Source organism: Phlebotomus argentipes, unplaced genomic scaffold (assembly GCF_947086385.1).
Source record: "Phlebotomus argentipes unplaced genomic scaffold, Phlebotomus argentipes genome assembly contig_5, whole genome shotgun sequence".
NCBI classification, from domain to species: domain Eukaryota; kingdom Metazoa; phylum Arthropoda; class Insecta; order Diptera; family Psychodidae; genus Phlebotomus; species Phlebotomus argentipes.
Genome location: NW_026776165.1, coordinates 1329274 through 1348513, shown reverse-complemented (window position 1 = coordinate 1348513; position 19240 = coordinate 1329274). Strand labels below are relative to the sequence as shown.

At 40.2% G+C, this 19240-nt stretch overlaps 1 protein-coding gene across 16 annotated transcripts in view; it reads left to right on the top strand.

Moving 5' to 3' along the window:
• Window positions 1-19240, top strand: part of LOC132256221 (protein muscleblind) — a 153312-nt gene that overhangs the window by 84097 nt on the left and 49975 nt on the right. Inside the window, exon 3 of one of the 16 annotated variants that reach the window (XM_059752508.1) lies at window positions 17717-18110. The exons of 14 other annotated variants lie outside the window; for them this stretch is intronic. In XM_059752508.1, the coding sequence (XP_059608491.1) occupies window positions 17717-17734 (18 nt within the window). In that variant the 3' untranslated portion in view covers window positions 17735-18110. Of the gene's footprint in view, window positions 1-4176; window positions 4388-17716; window positions 18111-19240 lie in introns of those variants that run through there. One more of the 16 variants, XM_059752505.1, reaches the window with a different exon arrangement.

Here is a 19240-nt window from a genome sequence, read left to right as displayed (position 1 = left end):
ACAGTTGCATAACTTCTTTTCTTCCGAAGGCTCTTGAAAAAAACAAGAGAGACTCGATCAAGACACTTGGAGAATTCTCAAGATTTCAAGAAATAGTTTGGAATCAGCAAATGGTCGCGTCAATACTTAATGGTATGTCGTGGTGTCTTGATTCTTTTGTCCTGAAGGAGTTGCTCTCTACTCACGTTCCATGGCAGTGAATTTTATGGTGCTCACCTGAATTATTTTCAGTGTATGACTCTCAAATTTGTGGCTTTTTTCCCTCTCAATGCGAGAAACATAAAATTCAACCCTGAAAGCTCCAACCCCAGAAGTGCTGGGGATTTTATTCTTCTCTCTTTGCCTCTCTTCAGTGGTGTAGTGTATGCTTTTGCAGCACGATATTTGGCCCTTGTTGTGCCATTTTCACTGTGCCACTGACTCTCTTGCTGGCGGATAAATATTTGAATGTCTCCGCATGCGGAGGTGGAGTCGACAAATTTGCTAAAACGATGAGAATTTCATAACATGCCCCCTGAACATGGCAGCACAACCCCTTCTGGTGGGCCTGCATTCGACAATAATAGCAATAAAAATAATAATATTGTAATGTTTGGAATATTTAAGCGGGAAGGAGTGTGTGTATGCCACGAAAAGGGGGCTGGAAAGATGGAGTGGAAATTCACAACACTGAACATTTTTTACGACCTTTTTATTATTTCGCCAAAAACCATCCCTTTTGCCTTCACTTTGTCATACACACACACACACACAAAGTACTCCACTGTGACTTTCACCCAAGACAAGAGAGACAGAGAGCTCATCCTTTTTGAATTCTCCACCTCCAATTATCGTGACCATGTTTCACTGGCGACATTGCGAGGATGAGGTGAAAAGTGATTCGATAATTTGATTGGGACATTTTTCCATCGCGCCACGTAGCGGAAAATCCGTTATCATAGGAAAGAAAGTATGGGGGATGGAAAATGAACGGCACACACGCAACAATTCCACACACTTGCACATGATTTTTCCTGAGAGTGGGTTGAGTACTCGAGCCGAGCGAGAGACAATCGAGTGATTTATGACATAAACTGGTGAATAAGATAAAAGTTAAAATAACTACATAGGAAAATTCATGCGCCCCTTCCGTATATGGTAAATTCCATTGGCTTCCAAACGCCCAATGACATCATATCCACCCAACTCGGTCAAATATTGAGGAGAGAAAGGAGAAGCATCCCAGGCAGACATAAAAGTTTTATGTACAATAAATTTCGATTTAATACACAAACATGAGTCGCTTTTTCTGCCTTGTGGCTAAAGGAAGAAATCACCCCCTAATTCTCTCACCCGCACACATAGCATAACTCCCCAATCGACGTGGTGGAGTTTAATGTCAGCAAAATGATTTATTGATTACAAGTCGTAAAAAATTCCCTCCCACGCGCATCACAAGCGAGGGGCTGTGGATAAAATTGTCAGACTTATTCACTCTCAAACCCGTGACCTCACATTGTCACCCACTTTTCACAGAAGCTTTCGTGCGCTTTCCGATCTGAGGAACTTCACCTCAAACTGAAGCCATCAATTTTTACTCTCTCTCTCTCCCTCCCTTCGCTTTCACCCTCGAGCCCAATCACTTTTTTGTGCTTATGCGAATTTTCCGGGCAAAAATGACTAGTGCTGATCTTCCAAAAGGTCATTGTTCGCCTGGGGCTTCGGGCACTTTTCGAAATACCTGAACGCGAATGCTAATGCTTTGCGACGACTTTGCTAGAAAGTAAGATTTGGCAAATTGATAAGTATGCTTAATAAAATTGAAATGAGGTAGTAAAAAGGTGTTTTGAAACACTTGAAATTACAGTGATTATTCATGATCATATAAAGTCTTCCATAAAAGCCAAATTGCAATTCTATTAGCACAGAAAAGTGCCACAAAACAGAAGAACAGTCTTGGCCACGTGTTAATAATGTGCAAAAACTTGATAATTTTTGCAAAATCTAGACACTGTTAGAGGAAAGATATTAGAAATTATTATAAACCAACACTTTAATCTTCTCAGAGCACATTGTATCTACTTGAAGTATTGAATATGTTATCTTGAATTGGATAAAAATGTAAACCGATAATTTCTAGAGCAAACTAAGAACACAGAGTCTGTTTATATTTCTTGTATGGAATGAAATGTTTCTCGATGGGAAACTGCAGAATGGTATTGAAAAGCTCTGTATGGGTGGGAAAATGTTGTAGAAGAGCAACCTTCTCATTTGGCATCTCCTTGCACATCTCAATTCCATTGAATATTTATCAAGCAATTTCTTTTATTTCGCATCCTCCTCATCTGAGATCCCTGGAGAGGGATTTTCGGGGTGGATTTTCCGCCCAAGAATGCGAAGGCGTCATTTTGCCTTCAATTGCTGCAGTAGTTTGTGTTTTTATTTGCCTCTCATGCGAATTTCTCCCTTCTTTCTCTCTCTCCTTGGCAGCAAAACTCACAAGCCCATCTCCGTGGAGAGATGAAATAAAATTGCGGAGTGGCAAAGATATACCTTCGCCTCTCGCCCATCAAGAATCCAACACCCTGTGGATGTGCTGTGCTGTGGATAATTCATAATAAATGAGACATTTCCCAAACCCCTCGATCGCCATTAAAGTTGTCTCTCGTCCTCCGCAGATGTTGCCAATGGTGCCATGCTTGATTTCGCCTCAATATCGCATCCAATGCTCATTTTACAGCTTCCGCATGGCACCGAGACGCTCACAACCACCCAAATGGATGCACAACACGCATAAAAGGAATGGAATTGAATTTATTTTTCATATAATACCGCATCCGTGAGAAACTGGAGATGAAGAAACACGACCCAAAGATATTCGTGCCGATCTTGTTAATAATTCAGCACTCGATGTCATCGCAATTATTTCTTTCCACCCCTGTTGTGCGGAGAAGTGCACAGAATAATCTTTTGCCCATCCCGTGGAAAGCTCTCCGCTTGTTGTATCGGAAAGCTTTCAGTGTGTGGGTGAAAAAAAAACCCATCGCAAATTCGTCACTAATCTCTTCATGTGCGTAAAAGCTCCACTCTGAGCAACTATCTGGCTAAAAACTCCCAAATCCCCCTTGAAATTTTCATTAAAATTATACTCCCCGTCGCGATTATGGGCATATTATCGGGGTTAATCTGTTAATTTCATTGGTGGGATTTTACCTTAATGGGGTCGGCTTTTGATGTCGACCAGAAGTATTTGACAAGAGTGTTTCTCGTCCTCCGCACCAAAATCCACCCCTGGGCACTGCAAAAGTCACTCCAATCGATTGAGTTTGCAGCTGAATTAACACTGGACCATTCATTTGTTACACTGATAGTTCAATTTATCAGCCTCGGTGAGGAATTTCACACGATTTACACAGGATTCCAACTGACATAGATGCTCCATGTCATGTTTTGGGGGTGTTTTTTGGGAGATACAGCAAAATGGTAAAACTGAGCTGATATAGCTACAATTTTAAACTTTATATGTAGCAGATTTTCCCTTAAATTTGATCCAGTATTTAAATTATTTTTATTAATCACCTTCAATGTCCATTTCAACTGTAACATTATTGCAAAGTTCTCTTTAATTCAAATAAATACCATGTGCTTATGCTTCTTGCACTCAAATGTGAAATTATTGGCCTTTACCGGAAAATTCTCAGTGAGACTATGACTCAGTCATGAATCATGAAAGCTTTCTCCATACAAAATGAGTCACACACTGAGGAGCGACACTTCTTGAAGATCCCTTAAGCGACCAAACGAGGCAAAAATCCTCTTCTCTCTGGATATTTGCATGAAAATGTCTAGTGCAGTGATTTTTCACGTGGCGTCTGTGAGTGAAAAATCGATCAAGTGTGTCCCATTTCGCTGGGCGGCTTGGAGTAGGGTGAGTGCTGGACTTTCGGGGGGGTTCGCAAATAAATTGCCGGCAGCACATGGTCGGCGACAAATATGGGAAATGTATTTGACCACCCAAATTCCACCCTATTTGCTTCACACACACACACACACACACACACGCTCTCTCTCTCTCTTTGAGTTCGATGCCCGAAATTATGAGCGCGGCGGTGTTGAAGGGATGATTTGTGCCAATTTTATTGTCTCTATAAAAATGCGGGATATTCAACTAATGACTTGTCTCTCTTCTCTTTGCAGGTAAGCCAACTTCTTCTCTTCCTCCCCTGGGCGAATTGCGAAAATGGCATTAGGCGGCGAGGGCGATGACTTGGTGGGTGGTAAAGGTAAAAAAAGTTGCGCCGAAGTTTGAAGGAATTCTATTAAAATTGCCACCGAATGGGGTGGTCTTTTTGCCATTTTCACCCCCGTGTGGATGAGGAACTCGAGAGTGCGGTGTGTAAATTTTCCGGAGGCCACGACATGCGATTGCCACGCGCTATCAGATTACGCTGTCGCGCGATTTTCCAACGAGGAAAAATCGATTGAAGCCCATCCAATAATAATAAATTTTCCTCTAATTCTCTTTTGCACTCGCATAAATTTTCCGATTCTAATCTCAATGTCCTCGGAAGGAGAAGTGAGTTGAGTGGGTGGGAAAGAAACGGCGAGGATATCCAAGCTTGAGAACACGAGAGACAAGCGAAGAGACAAAGAGAGGGATGAGGGTGGAAATTCTATCATCATTTTTATGTGAATTTCACACAAACAATTTCTACTATTTCTTCTACTCTCATTTGTGACGATGTAAAAAATTGCCCAAAATAAACTCCCTTTTCATCTTCATTACTGATGCCGCTTTTTTGCCCGCGCGCGCCACAGAGTTGAAAAGCTCCTCTCGCCCACTAATGAAAGCTCTCTTCGGCGCGAAATGACTCCGCACGTATTTTGGGGTTGGCAGAAATGAGGGTGGATTTACACTTTGCAGAAAATATTGTGAATGATGACTTTTAAATCCTTGAGAGGGTGCGGAAAACTTCCCTTCAAAAATACAAATTAGTTTGGCATTTTGCAGGCAAAACACGCATTTTTCCTGACACACAAGAAAATCCTCTCCTTGGTGGTGACAAAATCCCATCGAATATGCAAATGCCCTGGATATTAATCCCTGGTCTTGATCTTCCGAGGGATATTCCTTGGCATCAGATCTCTCTCTCTTTCTCGGTCGTCCCCTTTTTTATGTGCCGCACACATCTTTGCTGGCTTTCTCTGGGATTCCACCTCATCCCAAGTCCATTAAAAATCCCCAACTTTTCCGTATTCGCCGTGATGCTCCATCATAAATTTCAATTGAGGCATCGAAAGGCAACGCTAGAGACAGTGGAAATCCTCTTGTAAATTTGGAAATATCACTGAATTTCCACCCGACCAGGCAAAGCTATATGGATTGGGTGAAGAATTTGGGTGCGAAAAGTGAGAAAATTTTCCTCATATAAGGTGCAATATTCACCTTGTTAAATACAACACAATCTCTCCATTATTCGCTCACATTTAATACCATCCATGACCCCATAAACAAATCCTCCTGCCTCACTTTCCATCCACTCTTGGCCCGAGGAGAATGTCTCTTGGCGTAAATTCAGTTTTGCAATTTCATTCCACTTAAACGACTAACAATTACAATCTAATCTCCCTCGTTTTCATGTAATCTGCTAGGACAAATAAGTGACGCGAATTGCAGCATAGAGGCGCTCAGGTAAACTAGAGAAATTGCAATGGTGGGATATTAACGTGTCCAAGTATATGAGCGCCTCAGTCCTCGAGTCTCGAGTGTTGGGTAAATGCAGAAATGGGTGTGAAGGTGTGGAAGGGAAACTCCTTAATTCTCCAACCCCATTTGAAGGCACAATTCACATGCAATACGGTGGAATGCATAAATAGTGGCTCCAAAGTTAGATTGGGTGCGGGCGATCCACTTGCAGATGAGTGGAAAGCCACACACCATCGATGGGTTTCGGTCTGGAGGAGTTTGGTTAGATCCTGAGGCTCTCCTTCCGGGATAATCCAGCTGAAGAGGTGGGAAAGTGAAGAAGGTGTGACAGAATAGCGGTTTTCGAAGGTTGTTTTGCTACTAGAATCTGTCTCAATATTGTATTCACACTTGAGATGGCTTAAAGATCATTGTGAGGACATTTGCCCCATCAAATAAGTTTATAACACTCATTTAGCTTTGTGATCGTGACTTGGTGGGCGGAGCATGTAAATGGGCGTGGCTTTTGGAAATAAATTATCGCAAAATGATGAGTTTCATCAAAATTCAGTCAATAAATTGAGCGAGTAATGAGAGTCTCTCAATTGCTTTTCCTGTAAATTCTGCACATATTTGAATATTTCGGGAATGCTCTGAGATAAGGACAAACGTGTTAGTTGGGATGAATCTCTGGGCGACTCTCCAAATACATGGGCTTGGGCTTTTGAGTATGGAGTGATTGTCGCTCGAAGGTAATTTCTCGTATATATATTTGCATTTAACAATATGCAACATGACAGGTACAATGACCAAAACTCACGACACAAAGAACCCATCCCCAGAGGCCCAGCGCCTGGATGCAGCATCAATGGCCTCACACCCTCCTTTGCAACAGTCCACGTGATTTATTGATACCAATTAATTATTTGAGGAACGTCGGCGAGAAGGGGTTGCCGTGGAGGGACATGACAACAAAAAGACACTCTCTGTGGGCCTCTTTCAATGGCCCTGTGTGCGTCCTTCCTCCAATTTGTCACTAAATAGAGCGAAAAGATGAGTGAAATATGGCTGCACATGCCATTTATTGACAATGTGAGCAAATTATCGGGAAAATTGGTCACTCCTGAGTGTCCTCGAGGCCTTCGGCTGGGAGGGGATGCATTTCAATCCGGAGTCACTTTAAATGTCATAACCTCTAGTGGGAATTTAAAAGTTTAATAAGGCAACGGGAATGGCAACATTTTCATGTGGTGTTGAATTAATAAAACAAATTGTGCTTTAAGGATCGTAAAAAGCACCTCCTTTTTCCCTGCATCTCGGGTGAGGAGATGCAAATAAAGTGCTGAAATTGCAGATAGTAAAACTCCACTCAGTGAGAGATTTTCTCACAAGAACCATTTTGATGGGGGTGGAAAGTTGAGAAGGAGATCGTTGAGAGCTCCGGCAATTGGGCCACAAAATTGAGTGTTTTAATTAAAAGGTCTTCTCATGGACGGCAAACAAGGTGGCAAATTGGGGAAGTTTCTTATGACATAAGTGGGGAAAAATTGAATATGAATAAAATAGGTGTATGTGTGTGTGTGCAAATTATGATAATCTCCCGTGAGTAATTAATACTTGGGTTGTACTGTGTGACCCAGGCGAAATGGCAGAATTATAATATTTAGTGTCTCTGTTGAAATATTTCAAACATACACGATGGAGAATTCTCATTAATTATAAAGTTTTACCATGAGAATACTTTAGCAATTCTCGGGGAGCATAAACAAGGTGGAATTTCCAAATATTTCCATCGTCGTGTGTGAAGCTCTCCTGGCTGGGATATGTCAGCCTGTGAGATGCGGTGTGGGGATGCAGGTGGAAGAGAGCTTCCAGCCCACCTATGAAATATTCTGGGTGGAAAGTTTTCCAGTGCAACACCGTCGAAAATTGTCTGTGTGTGTCGATTTGATGGTTAATTGTGGAAGTTTTAATAAATAATAAAGTTAAATTCACCTCACACTATAGAGCGCTCGCAAAACATGCATTCAATGAGTCTCGAGAACTTCTCAATTGTCTTCCTCAATCTTCATTATTATTTCACCGGTGCTCAAAGTGGAGAATTGTCGGGTGTTGTGTTGTCGACTCGATCGGAAAATCCCTCCTGTGATGTGCTCAGCGCCATAATGAATGCTCATTAGGGGTGAATTTTGAGGTGAAAGCCACATGGTTAAATATCACCTATAAAAGGTGACTTAATTTCATCATTGTGGCACATAATTTTCTCCCTTTCTCACACACACATTTGCAACATTTGCGCAACTTTCCACCCACAAAATCTCTACAATGTTTCTGGCTGAGTTTCTGGCAAAAAAAAAAAATACTCCACATAAATGTCAGTCTGGAAAACACCTGAAATCTCGAGATGAGATCAAAGAAATTCGTCTTGACGTGTTGGAAAGATTGCAAGAAAAAACATCCCTCGAGGACATCAATCAATCTTGCTGAATATTTAATGTTGTTGAGCATGATTTTCACCCTTGAGGCTATTGTCCTTTCTAATTGGAAAATTTCAACTTGGATCAACAATCCAAGCTTCCAGAGCGACGGTGAATTTTCTCAACGGCCATCGACCGAGATTGACTATTCAGATTGTCAACTATAAACTTTGCCATAGATTCAGGGAAAGATTGATTGTCTGCACGAGAAGGTAAAAAAAAAAAATCAGATGAATTTCACTAAAGAGAAACAACAAAAGAATAGAAATCTAAGTCGTTTTAATCTTGTGGTGAAAATCCCTAAAATTTGGATGAATTTTCCTCAGAACATTAGACAAAGTCTCGGGTATTTACTGTGCATAATAACAGCTCAAATACACACCTGACTTTAATCTGCATTTTCTATGTTTCATTTGCCATACCTTTTCAGTGCTCGCTTTGGCAAAACAATTCTACCGCCAACGTTCAGACGGACTAATTGAAGTTGGTTTATTTAGAGACTTTCATATAACATTCCGGACTGTGTATATGTATGTTTTTGGCATCCATGAAAAGGGCGAAAAACTCCAGAGCTACTAACTCCACGTTATAATTATGGAAATAATAAAATCAGTGCTCAACAAAATCCTGTTTAAAATTCTTCAATCACAAAAACACAATTGATAATTAATCAGTAAATGAGAAAAGATGCACGCGAAGAGTGTCTGAAAAGATGAAACATGAGCAAGAAAATTTGCAATCATCATAAAACCTCGACTTCTCGGCAAGGCGAAAAAAAAACGATGAGTTTCTTCTACTCTTGGCACAGATCTCATGACTGAAGATGAGTACATGCGAAATGTGGTGAAAGGAGTGTCTTTAGGTGTAGATATTTTTAGGCGGCGCATGTTAGAATGTTTGAGAAAAAGCGATGCGGAAAATGATGCAATTGAATCAACGCAGCGTATAAGTTCGCCTTGTTATGGGAATATGTTCATTTTGGGGAGAACATAAATTAAAATTCCACATTGCGAGAATACCAAAGGAGAATCTGCTTCTTTCAGCATTAAGTTTTTCATTAAATCCCCCTTCCACAGAAGGGTTGAGCGCCTCAGAGAGGAATTCTTGACCCGTCAGATACTTTTCTCGCCACTGAATTCCACACACACACACACACACATACACGGAGAATGTTTTACGATGAGAAAATTGCTGCAAATTGTACGGGATGGTGCACAATTAATTGCAGGAGAAGACTGCAGATATCCTGAAGCTGGAAAGGGCGGTGGAGACTCACACTAGAACATTCCTGGGAGGTTTAGTTATGAAAATATCCGATTGTTGACCATACAAAGTCGTAAATGCAGTGAGACAACATCGAGCTGCACATTGTTTATCTCACACACTACCCATCGCCCGAGAGACTATATTTACCACAATGGACAGGTTGATGGATTAGAAAAGCGGATGCTTTAAAGTTTGCCAGAAACTTAATATGGATTTAGGAAGAGTATAAGAAGTTTTATTTCGATCGTGAATGTTTTTTTCATGTGAAAAGTTATTCAGGGAGTTGAACAAAAATAAACTCATGGCATTATAAGGTTTGGATTTAAATTCTATATTACATTCGATGTAATTGATGTATGATGATGTAAGATCGCAGCTTGGTCTTAAGACAAGACACGCAGTGCCGCAAAATGTCGAAAAAAAAGGTGAAATTCAAGCTCAAGAATGTCCAGTCAACCGCAAGAGTTTGGTTGTCAATAAATTCAGCAAGCAACACATGTGCTTTTCCCTCCTGATTGGAGGTGGAAAGGCACGGTGTACTCGCTGACGGTGACTAAGCGTCGCCTTGGTGGGGCAAAACCCCACTGAAAGAGTCCAATGGAGTCGCGACAAAAAGAGGCTGAAATAATGGAGAGAAACACTGTGTCAATTCGGAAGTGGCCATAAATTTTTTGCCACCATTGACTTGTTAGACATTTCCGGTGAACATGGCGAGAAAGCTCGTTGCAACTTTTCCCATATGTTAGTAATGTTCCATTACATAATTTTTCCCCGCACCGTGCAGTGTCGACTCTTTCCATTCCTAGGCCCTGCAAGAGAGGCGTGCACAGAAGTGAAAATCCCGAGGCTTTTTCACTCATTTAAATAACAAGTTGGAACATTTTGGCCATAACAATGGTGCTTCGGGTTAAGAATCAAGTGTGAGCACAGAAGTTGAGGGCGGTGGGCGAGCATCAAAGAAACATGGAAAATGGGAATTTATTCATGCCACATGAATATATTGGTACCGGAGTTTAACTCTTGCACGGGTATAAACTGGCCAAGGGAGTGATATATTCATTTGGTTAGCCAACGCCGGAGTCTCAAGCTCTTTGGGGCTCACCGATACCCTCAACTTCCCTTTTGGAAGCTTCCCGACCTGAACAGGGGAGAATTTCTCGCACAATGGGAATTTTCATGGTGTTTGACATTTTAAAATGGAACCATGAAGGAGATGAATGGCAAAGTCAACCTCTTTGGCACTGTCCTGTGAAACGCAAACCTTTGCTGTATGTGTGCTGGAGAATGTCTTGAAGATGCCACCAAGAGGATGAATTTGCATGAATCTCTATGTGCAAGAGGAGTTCGTCTTACAGATTGACCATGGCTGAATATTTCATTGGTCCCCTGCCTTTTGTGCGAAGAGGGTCAAAGTGAAGGAATAGTTTCTCATTCTCATCGTCTCGAGAGTCACTAAATTTCACCCCTTGTGAGACAAGAACTCGTTTGTGTACTTTATTTACCCTCGTCGAGAATGGCCTTAGGTCAGTTCTGAACACCTGGGATTTTGCCATCGTTCACAAATTACACCCAAGCCATTCTCCCTTGCCAGACACTTCCGACCACTGAAAATTGCCTTCATTTTCTCTTGAATCTGTGAGGAAATAATTAGTGATAAATGCCCTATTGGATTTTTCCCTTAAAAACTCCCAAAAATTTGTCCATATTAAATGCAACTTTAAGCTTCTTTCTCTCGCCGGGGCGAGTGTACAAATTTTGGCCGGTGGCGTGAAAATTTCCCCATGAGAGTGGAAATTTGTGAAGGGGTGGAAAAAAGGTGAGATCCTGCGAAAAAGTTTTATCAGTGACCCTGAGTTTAGGGATTTTCCACTTGCCGAGAGTGCAAAAGGCAATATAAACTGCCATTTCCTCTGTGTTTTCCACCCCTCATTATACATAGAGAAAAAGGTCAATGAATGCCACCTGTTCTTAATGATTGTCATATTTGCAAAAATCGCTCGTCGCGCACATTGATTTCTCCTTATTTGCCACAGATAAGACTGTCTGATGGGAATTTTTGGGTTCGTGGACACATGAAAAATGTTCTTTGGCGCATAAATTGAAAGTCACTATCTTGATTTTAATTTTTTCTCTCCACTTTTTCCCACCGAGTCTCATTTTCGCGTTGGAAAATCACACTCAAGAGACGCTTTCTTTATTTTTTCTTCTTCTTCTTCTTTTAACGTGGAATGAGGAGCCGAAAAGTGTCTTGAATTTCATTGGAGATGAGCTAATTCTGCTCACTTTGCGGGATACTGTTGAAGTCTTCTAATAATTGAGGGATAGAAAAACATGTTTCTTCAGTCGTTGAAACTAGTTGTCGAATATCTTGTGGCCTCCGCTGAACCACTTCCAATTGAGACCACAGATGCAGCATCTCTCGTTCAGGGGTTGAGAGTTGATCAACTGGTTCTCCAATAAATTATACACACATCTTTTAATCTCAGCCACTATGGGAAAATGCCGAGAATGTGGGTCACAGCGTCACATGATTGAGCATGTATTTTTAACGGTACTCCAAAAAATTCCTGGCCGCCTTCCAAGTGTGACGGAAGTCTTAATTGCAAAGACACCGAGGGCAAGAGGATGCCGAGGTCCCATTCGGGGATTGGCTCGCGTGCCGCAGAGACAATCTTCATGTTGAGGATTCACCCCTCGGTGGAATGTGTCGTCCCGTTTGGGAATGGCCAGCACGTGGATGGAAATGAGTTGGGAATTGCTGAAGAGGGGTGAAAGGTCCTCGTGTCACAGATTAAACGGGGTTTTTACTATCTGTTCACGAATAAATTGTGTCTTTATGGCAAATAACGCCAATTTAGCAGATGAGTTGATTTGGCTGGAATCAATACAATTCTTTTACTATTATTTGGGAATAATGGTGATAAAGGTTCACGTGAAATCATTGATTGCCACAGATGTTCAGTAATTAAGAATAGAACATCACTCAACAAGAGAGACTTTTTTTTTATCAAGAATCATCCATTCTTGGCGAGATTTTGTCAGTTTCAACTTCGAATTAACTTAGAACAAACTTTGAAACCCCTCAATTTTGACTGAATGGATCTAAAATTAGATTACTAGCTGCTAAAAGTGTATTTTGAAATTGATTTATAAACAGTTACATATTACTTAAACTTATGCTGTTCAGTAATATCTGCGAAGATCGAGTAGAAATCTTGAGACATTTTCTTTGTATAACTCTTCATAAAAATTTCACTTCTATTCAATGTTTGAAGGAATAAGTTCTGGAAATCTCTGTATAAAAGTGTCACGACAAAGTCCATAAAGAGTAAATAATCTTAGAGAAGTAATGTTTTGGACTCAACAAACCATGACAGGAGTTTATAAGAAAGTTTTATAGATGTAATTGAAGAGTTATCTGTCTCTATTTGCTAAGTATCAATGCTCATATTTGTTCACACAATTCCAATCGATTTTACCTTAAGATTTTCCTACAATTGCGAATGCCATAAATTTGAACTCTCGTAAGCGGAAAATTTGCTGTACAATATGGTCAAGAGGGAACATCTGGATGGCCGTTCGTCCCATTTGGGAATCCACGAGCGAATCGCGTGGAAGGGCCGCGAAAGGTGACGCTGAAAGAGGATTCCTTGTAATAACAGTGTCTGGGTGCGGGAATTTGATGATGTTTAACGACTTTTCTTCGACCCTCTTTTCCTCACCTCAAAAACACGGTCCATTTGTCCGAGGAGTTGAGAAGGTGTGCTATTTCGACCCCTCGATTTATGTACACAGTTCTCAGGATGTTTTCCCCCTTTTTCTTCTGGACGCTCAATCTCGAGGACCAACGTTTTTTTCCCCGGGGGTTGTTTTTTCCAACGTGGTCGTCAGGGTGATTTTTTTTCCACCCATAGCGACAAATTTCTCCTGCTTCTTATATATTGTAATTGCCACAGAAATCTTCTCTGTTTGTTGAGATATTGCGAATATTCTTGGTACTCCAAAAAGATGAAAGTGTGTGTGTGTGTGTGTGTGTGCGAGAGAAAATATTTGCTTATCAGAGATACTCTTTGGGAAAACCACCCTCGAAAACTTCTGTTTCATTTCAAACTTTATTGCATGAGACGATTTTTCATCTTGAGCGTCTGGCAATTCCTGGGATAGAGCGATGAAATCCCTTCTCGGCCTGCACGCGAATGAGTTTTCTTTGGAGTGAAAAATAAAAGCCGCACACACAGAGGCATTGCCATGGGTAATCGTGAAAGAGTGATGCTTTAGCTCGAAGAACAAATTCAATATCATTCCTCAGTAAATATTTGCTGCGCCGTCAAACAACATTTTCCCCCGTGTGGTTGCCTCTGGAAAATTAAAGTACAACCCTTGAGAGACGCCCTGCCACCCACACCACCCATAAATTGCACCTTGCAAGATGCAGCGTGTGCTTTGGAGAATTTTCCGACGAGACTGCAGAATTCTAGAGGTATTAAATTGCCTGGGAAGCATATTGAGCGTCTCACCTTGGGTTTCTCGTGCCAAACTGTCCATTAACTTGACTTTTAATACACAAGAACGGTTGGATTTCAAAAACTTGAGCTTTTCTAGCCATAAAGTTCTACTATGTGCTGCATTCTAGTGAGAACTGAGAAGCACAATTCATCAATTTGAGAGAAATAAGCTAATAACTTGCAAATTTGGATTGAAACAGTGTATAAAATTAATTATGAAAGGCTGCAAATGGCAAATACAGTCATTTAAAAAAAAAATTTGGTTTGACATAAAGTTTTTATAGTAAGTTATACATATTTTCAACATCAAAAAGGCCACTTAATCCCCTCTATAATTACTAAAAAAAAATTATTTTTAGAGATTCAAAATTGAATACCAAGCGAGGATTTCAATTGAATTTTAATTTTATGTTTGTGGTTAATCCCGATATGAAATTTGTTTCATATCCTAATCATTTCATATCATTATTGATACAAATTATAGTTTAATGCTAAACGATAATTACCAGAATTTATAGTGTGAGTCTAATTATTGCAATTTTTTAAACTTGCTTTCAAGGAAAAAAAAGTCTTTCAGTGATGGGATTTGGCAGTAACAATTGCTCCGCGTACAAAATTTGTTAGGTGTGCACACAAATCTCTTTAGACTGAAAATGCCAGGCAGAAGTTATTCTGCAATTTCATGGAATTTACACCGAAAACTCTAAACAAATGGAGAACGTTGTGTAAGATGTTATTTGACTGATGGTTGAAATTCTCATAATTCCACCTCAACTCTTGCATTTCCCATCAAATAAGTCAACATTCTCCTCTCGTATTTTCCTACAAAACTTACAAAATCACGAATGAATATTTACCCGGTGTGCTTCTCACTGGTAAAAGTATAGGAAGGGTGGAAAGTTTTGTACACTGTGTGTTGTGTGTGAGTCGGTGAGAGGCGGAAAACAGCGGCAAAAGGCTTTTCACAATGAGCCCAGAAAAAGCACTCAACAATTTTATTCATTTGCACATTTTGTGACGAGTGTAGTAATTGTTTTTCACCCTCCGCCAGAAGAGAATTATTGTATTATTTTCCCATTTTCCCAGGCGTGGCTTTTTGAGTGTGCAATAAAATCATAATTTTGAGTGGGTTTGGCCAGAAAGCCAATTGAATTGGGCATTCTTGAGTAATTATATTGCAATTGTGATGCGCTAGAGTGCAATGAATTTGCGAATCAACTACCCTAATTAATTGGTAAACAGATCCACGTGAATTTTCCGGCCTCATCGTGTGTCCGGGTGGAGGGAGTTAATCAACTCTATTTGGGCTCTATATAGCCTTGTTTTCATCCAATTGGCCAAATTGTGTTGCGTTTGATATGCAGCTTTGTGAGAAGGCAAAAAAGTGTCAATTATTTTCTCTATGGAAAATTCACTCTGTAATTTCGCATGAAATTTTCCGTACAAATTGAAAAAAAACATCTCAAAATTGTAAGAAATTTGTAATGGTGGATTTTTCTCGGAAAAAATGATTGTTTTTCCACTCCAATCAAATTGAATTTTTTCCTCCATCATTCTGAAGAATTTTCGCATTTGACTTTACTATCGGAGGTGTATGATGATTTTTGTTAAAGTATGTGTGTGTGTGTGTGTTTTTCTTATAGCTGCAATTGATGGTATTTGAGGAATTTTCATTTAATCGCATCCTCGCGAGAATAGAAGAGGAAAGTTGGGGTGACGAAGAAAAGCTGAAGTTGAAATGCTCATTCGACAATGGCGCGAGACATTCTTGAATTGCATTCAATTGACTAAAGGAATTTCAGTTAAGGGACGGTGTGAAAATTTTTCCCTCAGCTTCAAGTATTTCCTTTCCACTTAATGCTATTTCCGGGATGCTTTTTTTTTCCTCTCAATGACAATTCTCAGCAACTTTTAATGAATTTCCAGGGTGCATTGATATATTGCTGCATGGTTTTCTATCGGTGATTTAAAAGATAATCATGTTTAGCTAAGTGGGTGGAGCTTTCGAGTGGGCGGGGCCTGAAGATTCCGGGTGAATTATAGATATCAATGTATGAAGTTTGTAAAGATTTTGCCGTAAAGCTCTTATCTAAGATTGAATTAACGCGAAAGTTGCGAATGAATCCATGCTCGAAGAGTGACAAAGAGCCATTTTAATGCTTTACAATGTTTCAAAGTCCCCCTCTTTACGATCAAACTTGGGCCATTTTTGCCCGGCAAAGACGGTAAAATCTCTTCCTTATAGTAATGAGATAAGTTTTGGCCTGCGCGTGAAATTTCTCTCTACATTAATTTTTTATGATATCTTTCCTGGTGAAATTCACCCAGTAAATCACGACTGAGGTGTGGAAGAAGCGGAGTGTATTAATATTCATAGATCTCTGACCGAGCACTTGAAGGATGAGTGGAGATTATTCACCTTAAATCCTTCCGGACACGGTCTTCTTTCCTGTTTTGCCCGCCACAAAACCAAATTGAGTGTCAACAGTTGCGGAGTTGCTGAAAAATTCACCAGCCACTTGATTAGCTTTGCCAGAGAAAGGATGAATGAGGGGTGATTTTCAAATGCAAACAGCAACTTAAATATAACACCCAACCGTGGAAAGTCTCAAGAGGGATTCACACCGGCAAGAGCCCAAAGACACTCAACCGTCGTGTGTAGTTAATTAGAAAATTCACGACAAGAACTGAAGAGAGCTTTTCTAAAGGGTGGCATTTGTCGCTCGCAAAGCTGAGACAAAAGGCAAGTTTTCCCGCTAGCTAAACTTTTCGACGCGAACTTGGCTTACATTGCACTTTTGCTTCATTTCTCAATACATCGCGGAATTCAGGAGTTGGCTAAACTTCACACTTCCTCTATAGTCTTCTATTGTTGAAGTCGCTGTGATCGAGTATAGATCAATTTCCGTAGAAATGCGCAATTCAACTCACATGGATTCTATATGCTGGAAGAGTGCTCGAAGATAAACATAATTATGTTGAGAGAATGAGTCTCTGATACGAAATGTTTTCAGTCTAGGCAAATTTGCTTAGAGAATGCATGAAATCTCTTGGAAAACACTTTCGTCTGAAATTCAAATTTGTCTGAGGAATATCAATGATGAATTTCTGAGTGTTGGTCAAGAAGTTGCCCAATGAGAATGGTTTTATTTCTCAAACAATGAGCGATTTTTCTCTCGAAATGACATTTTTTTTTCTTAAACCTTAAAATCCTCACTGTGAAAGAAATTTCCTTTTATCAAAGCTCTCTGAAATGTCGTCAAAAAAAATCATCGTGAAATTTGTGGCATTAAGTGATTAAAGCTCTTTGATTCACATTTTTCGGCGTTTTTCCTAAAAAGTTGCGAGGATTTAGTGAAAATTAATCTTCTCATAGTGCCAACTTTTGTCATGCACTTTTCATTGGCAGTTTTTTTTCCTCCTTCTCATCCCACAAATCGATATTTTGACGCAAAACTGATTGAACACACAGGGGAAAGAGAGAGAGAGAATCTCTGGTATGAGTAAGATAAAAGCTCGCTTTCTGTATTTTTTTTCTGGTGGTGAAACTGCAAATTGAAAAGTGCACAACAAAAGCTGCATGGTTTCGCTTTCTACTGTGGGATAATTTTGCAGTGGAATTTCCGGTAAATTATATACTTCCTGACATATCACACTATAATGAGTGAAACTGAGTGAATGAGCTTCACGAGGTTGATCATTGAATTACCGTTTGTTCTGATTCTGCGAAAGTTCGCATCTCGCAAACATTTTTCAGGTAATTAATTTAATTTTTCTCTCTCTCTCTCTCTCTCTCTTTCCAGGTAAGCACGCCTGTCTGATATTCATGAAAATTTTTCTAACTGGGTTGGCCTGAGCTCTTCCGCCTCCGCCATCCGTGAAAAGCCATCGGGCGAGGTCTGTATTTAATAATTAAAGTGAATGAGGTGGGCAGCGAAGAAGGAATTCCATACGGATGAGTTTCTATGGTGGAGTGAAGGAGGAAAAAAAGGTGATTTTAATAAGTCTGAAGATTCTCCCGACCAGAAAAAGCTCGAGAGTGGGCGACCGAAGCTGCGAGGGTGGAAAAGCTCTTCACTGCACGAATGCAGTGAAGTGTGAGAAGACAAAGTGTGTTGAATGGTGGAAAATAATAAGGAATTTCCCTTTGAAACGAGCGAGCGAGGGAGAGAGAGAGAGAGAGATTGAAATTTTTAAAATTGTAATATCTCTCCCTCGACATTGTTAAGCTTTTCCCGCATCACGCAATGTCGATGCTTGAGCTCCGCAGAGCGTTCTTGTTTGTTTCCACCCCTCATCGTCACAGGGTGGCGGGTGGGAAAAAATGTTCAATTGAGTGAACACACACTCAAAGTATTCTTTAATGCAATTCCTATGCAATGCGCCGTTGAGGGTTTTTTTCCTCCCTTGTCAACATCCACTGAGGACAAGAGGGAATCCTTTCTCACTGGAATTCCTCATGCTTTAAAGAGATTGAAGCCAGATTGTTTTTCTCACTTAAATTTCTTAAGGAACTTTCTGTATAGTACAATTATGAATACTTTAGAAGTTGTTGATAAACACTTGGAGGAGATTTTCTTGGAATTCGTAATTACATTCTTCGTTATTTTTTCAATATAATTAACAATGAAAGATTCTGCTCATTCATCCACATTGTATACTTTACATTATCTCTTTTTAATTTCCCGATTGAATTTTCATGAATTTTCTGCATCGCTAAAAATGCGAGAAACAATAAGTGTCGTCACTTCGAAGTGAACACACGTAATCCATTGCTTTGCTATAAAACAGATCTCTTTGCGCACCACAAATGAATGCCGCACTTCATTGCCATCTTCAGCAATTCCCTGAATTGTAGTAATTGAGTTGATCTCGACAGCGGAACGGGGATTTCCATGGATGACAATTGTAATTAAAGTATTGGGAGGAAGGGAAGAAAAGTGCAAGAAAAAAAGCTTCGAGAGAGATTACGAAAGTTCCTTCAGTGTTGCATTTTGTGTAAAGTTTTCTCCCCATGTACACATTGAGACCCAAAGGATAAAAGTTCATGTTTTGCTGCTACTTTTTTACCCCCTCCCCACACACTCCTCTGTATGTTTTCATGTGACATCCGGTGAATTTTCGCGAAGGAAAACAGGAAACTCCATTCAAGAGCGGAGTTGAAATGAACTTAATTAAATTGTTGACGTTTCTAAATGACTTTTCCTCCACCGGCAACCCTCTGTTTTCCTCCTTGCGTCCACGGAGTGTCGCAAAATGATTTTGTGGAAGTTGTGAGACAGAGAGAAAAAGGAGCACGAGCTCGAAAGCACGCGCACGGTAGCAAA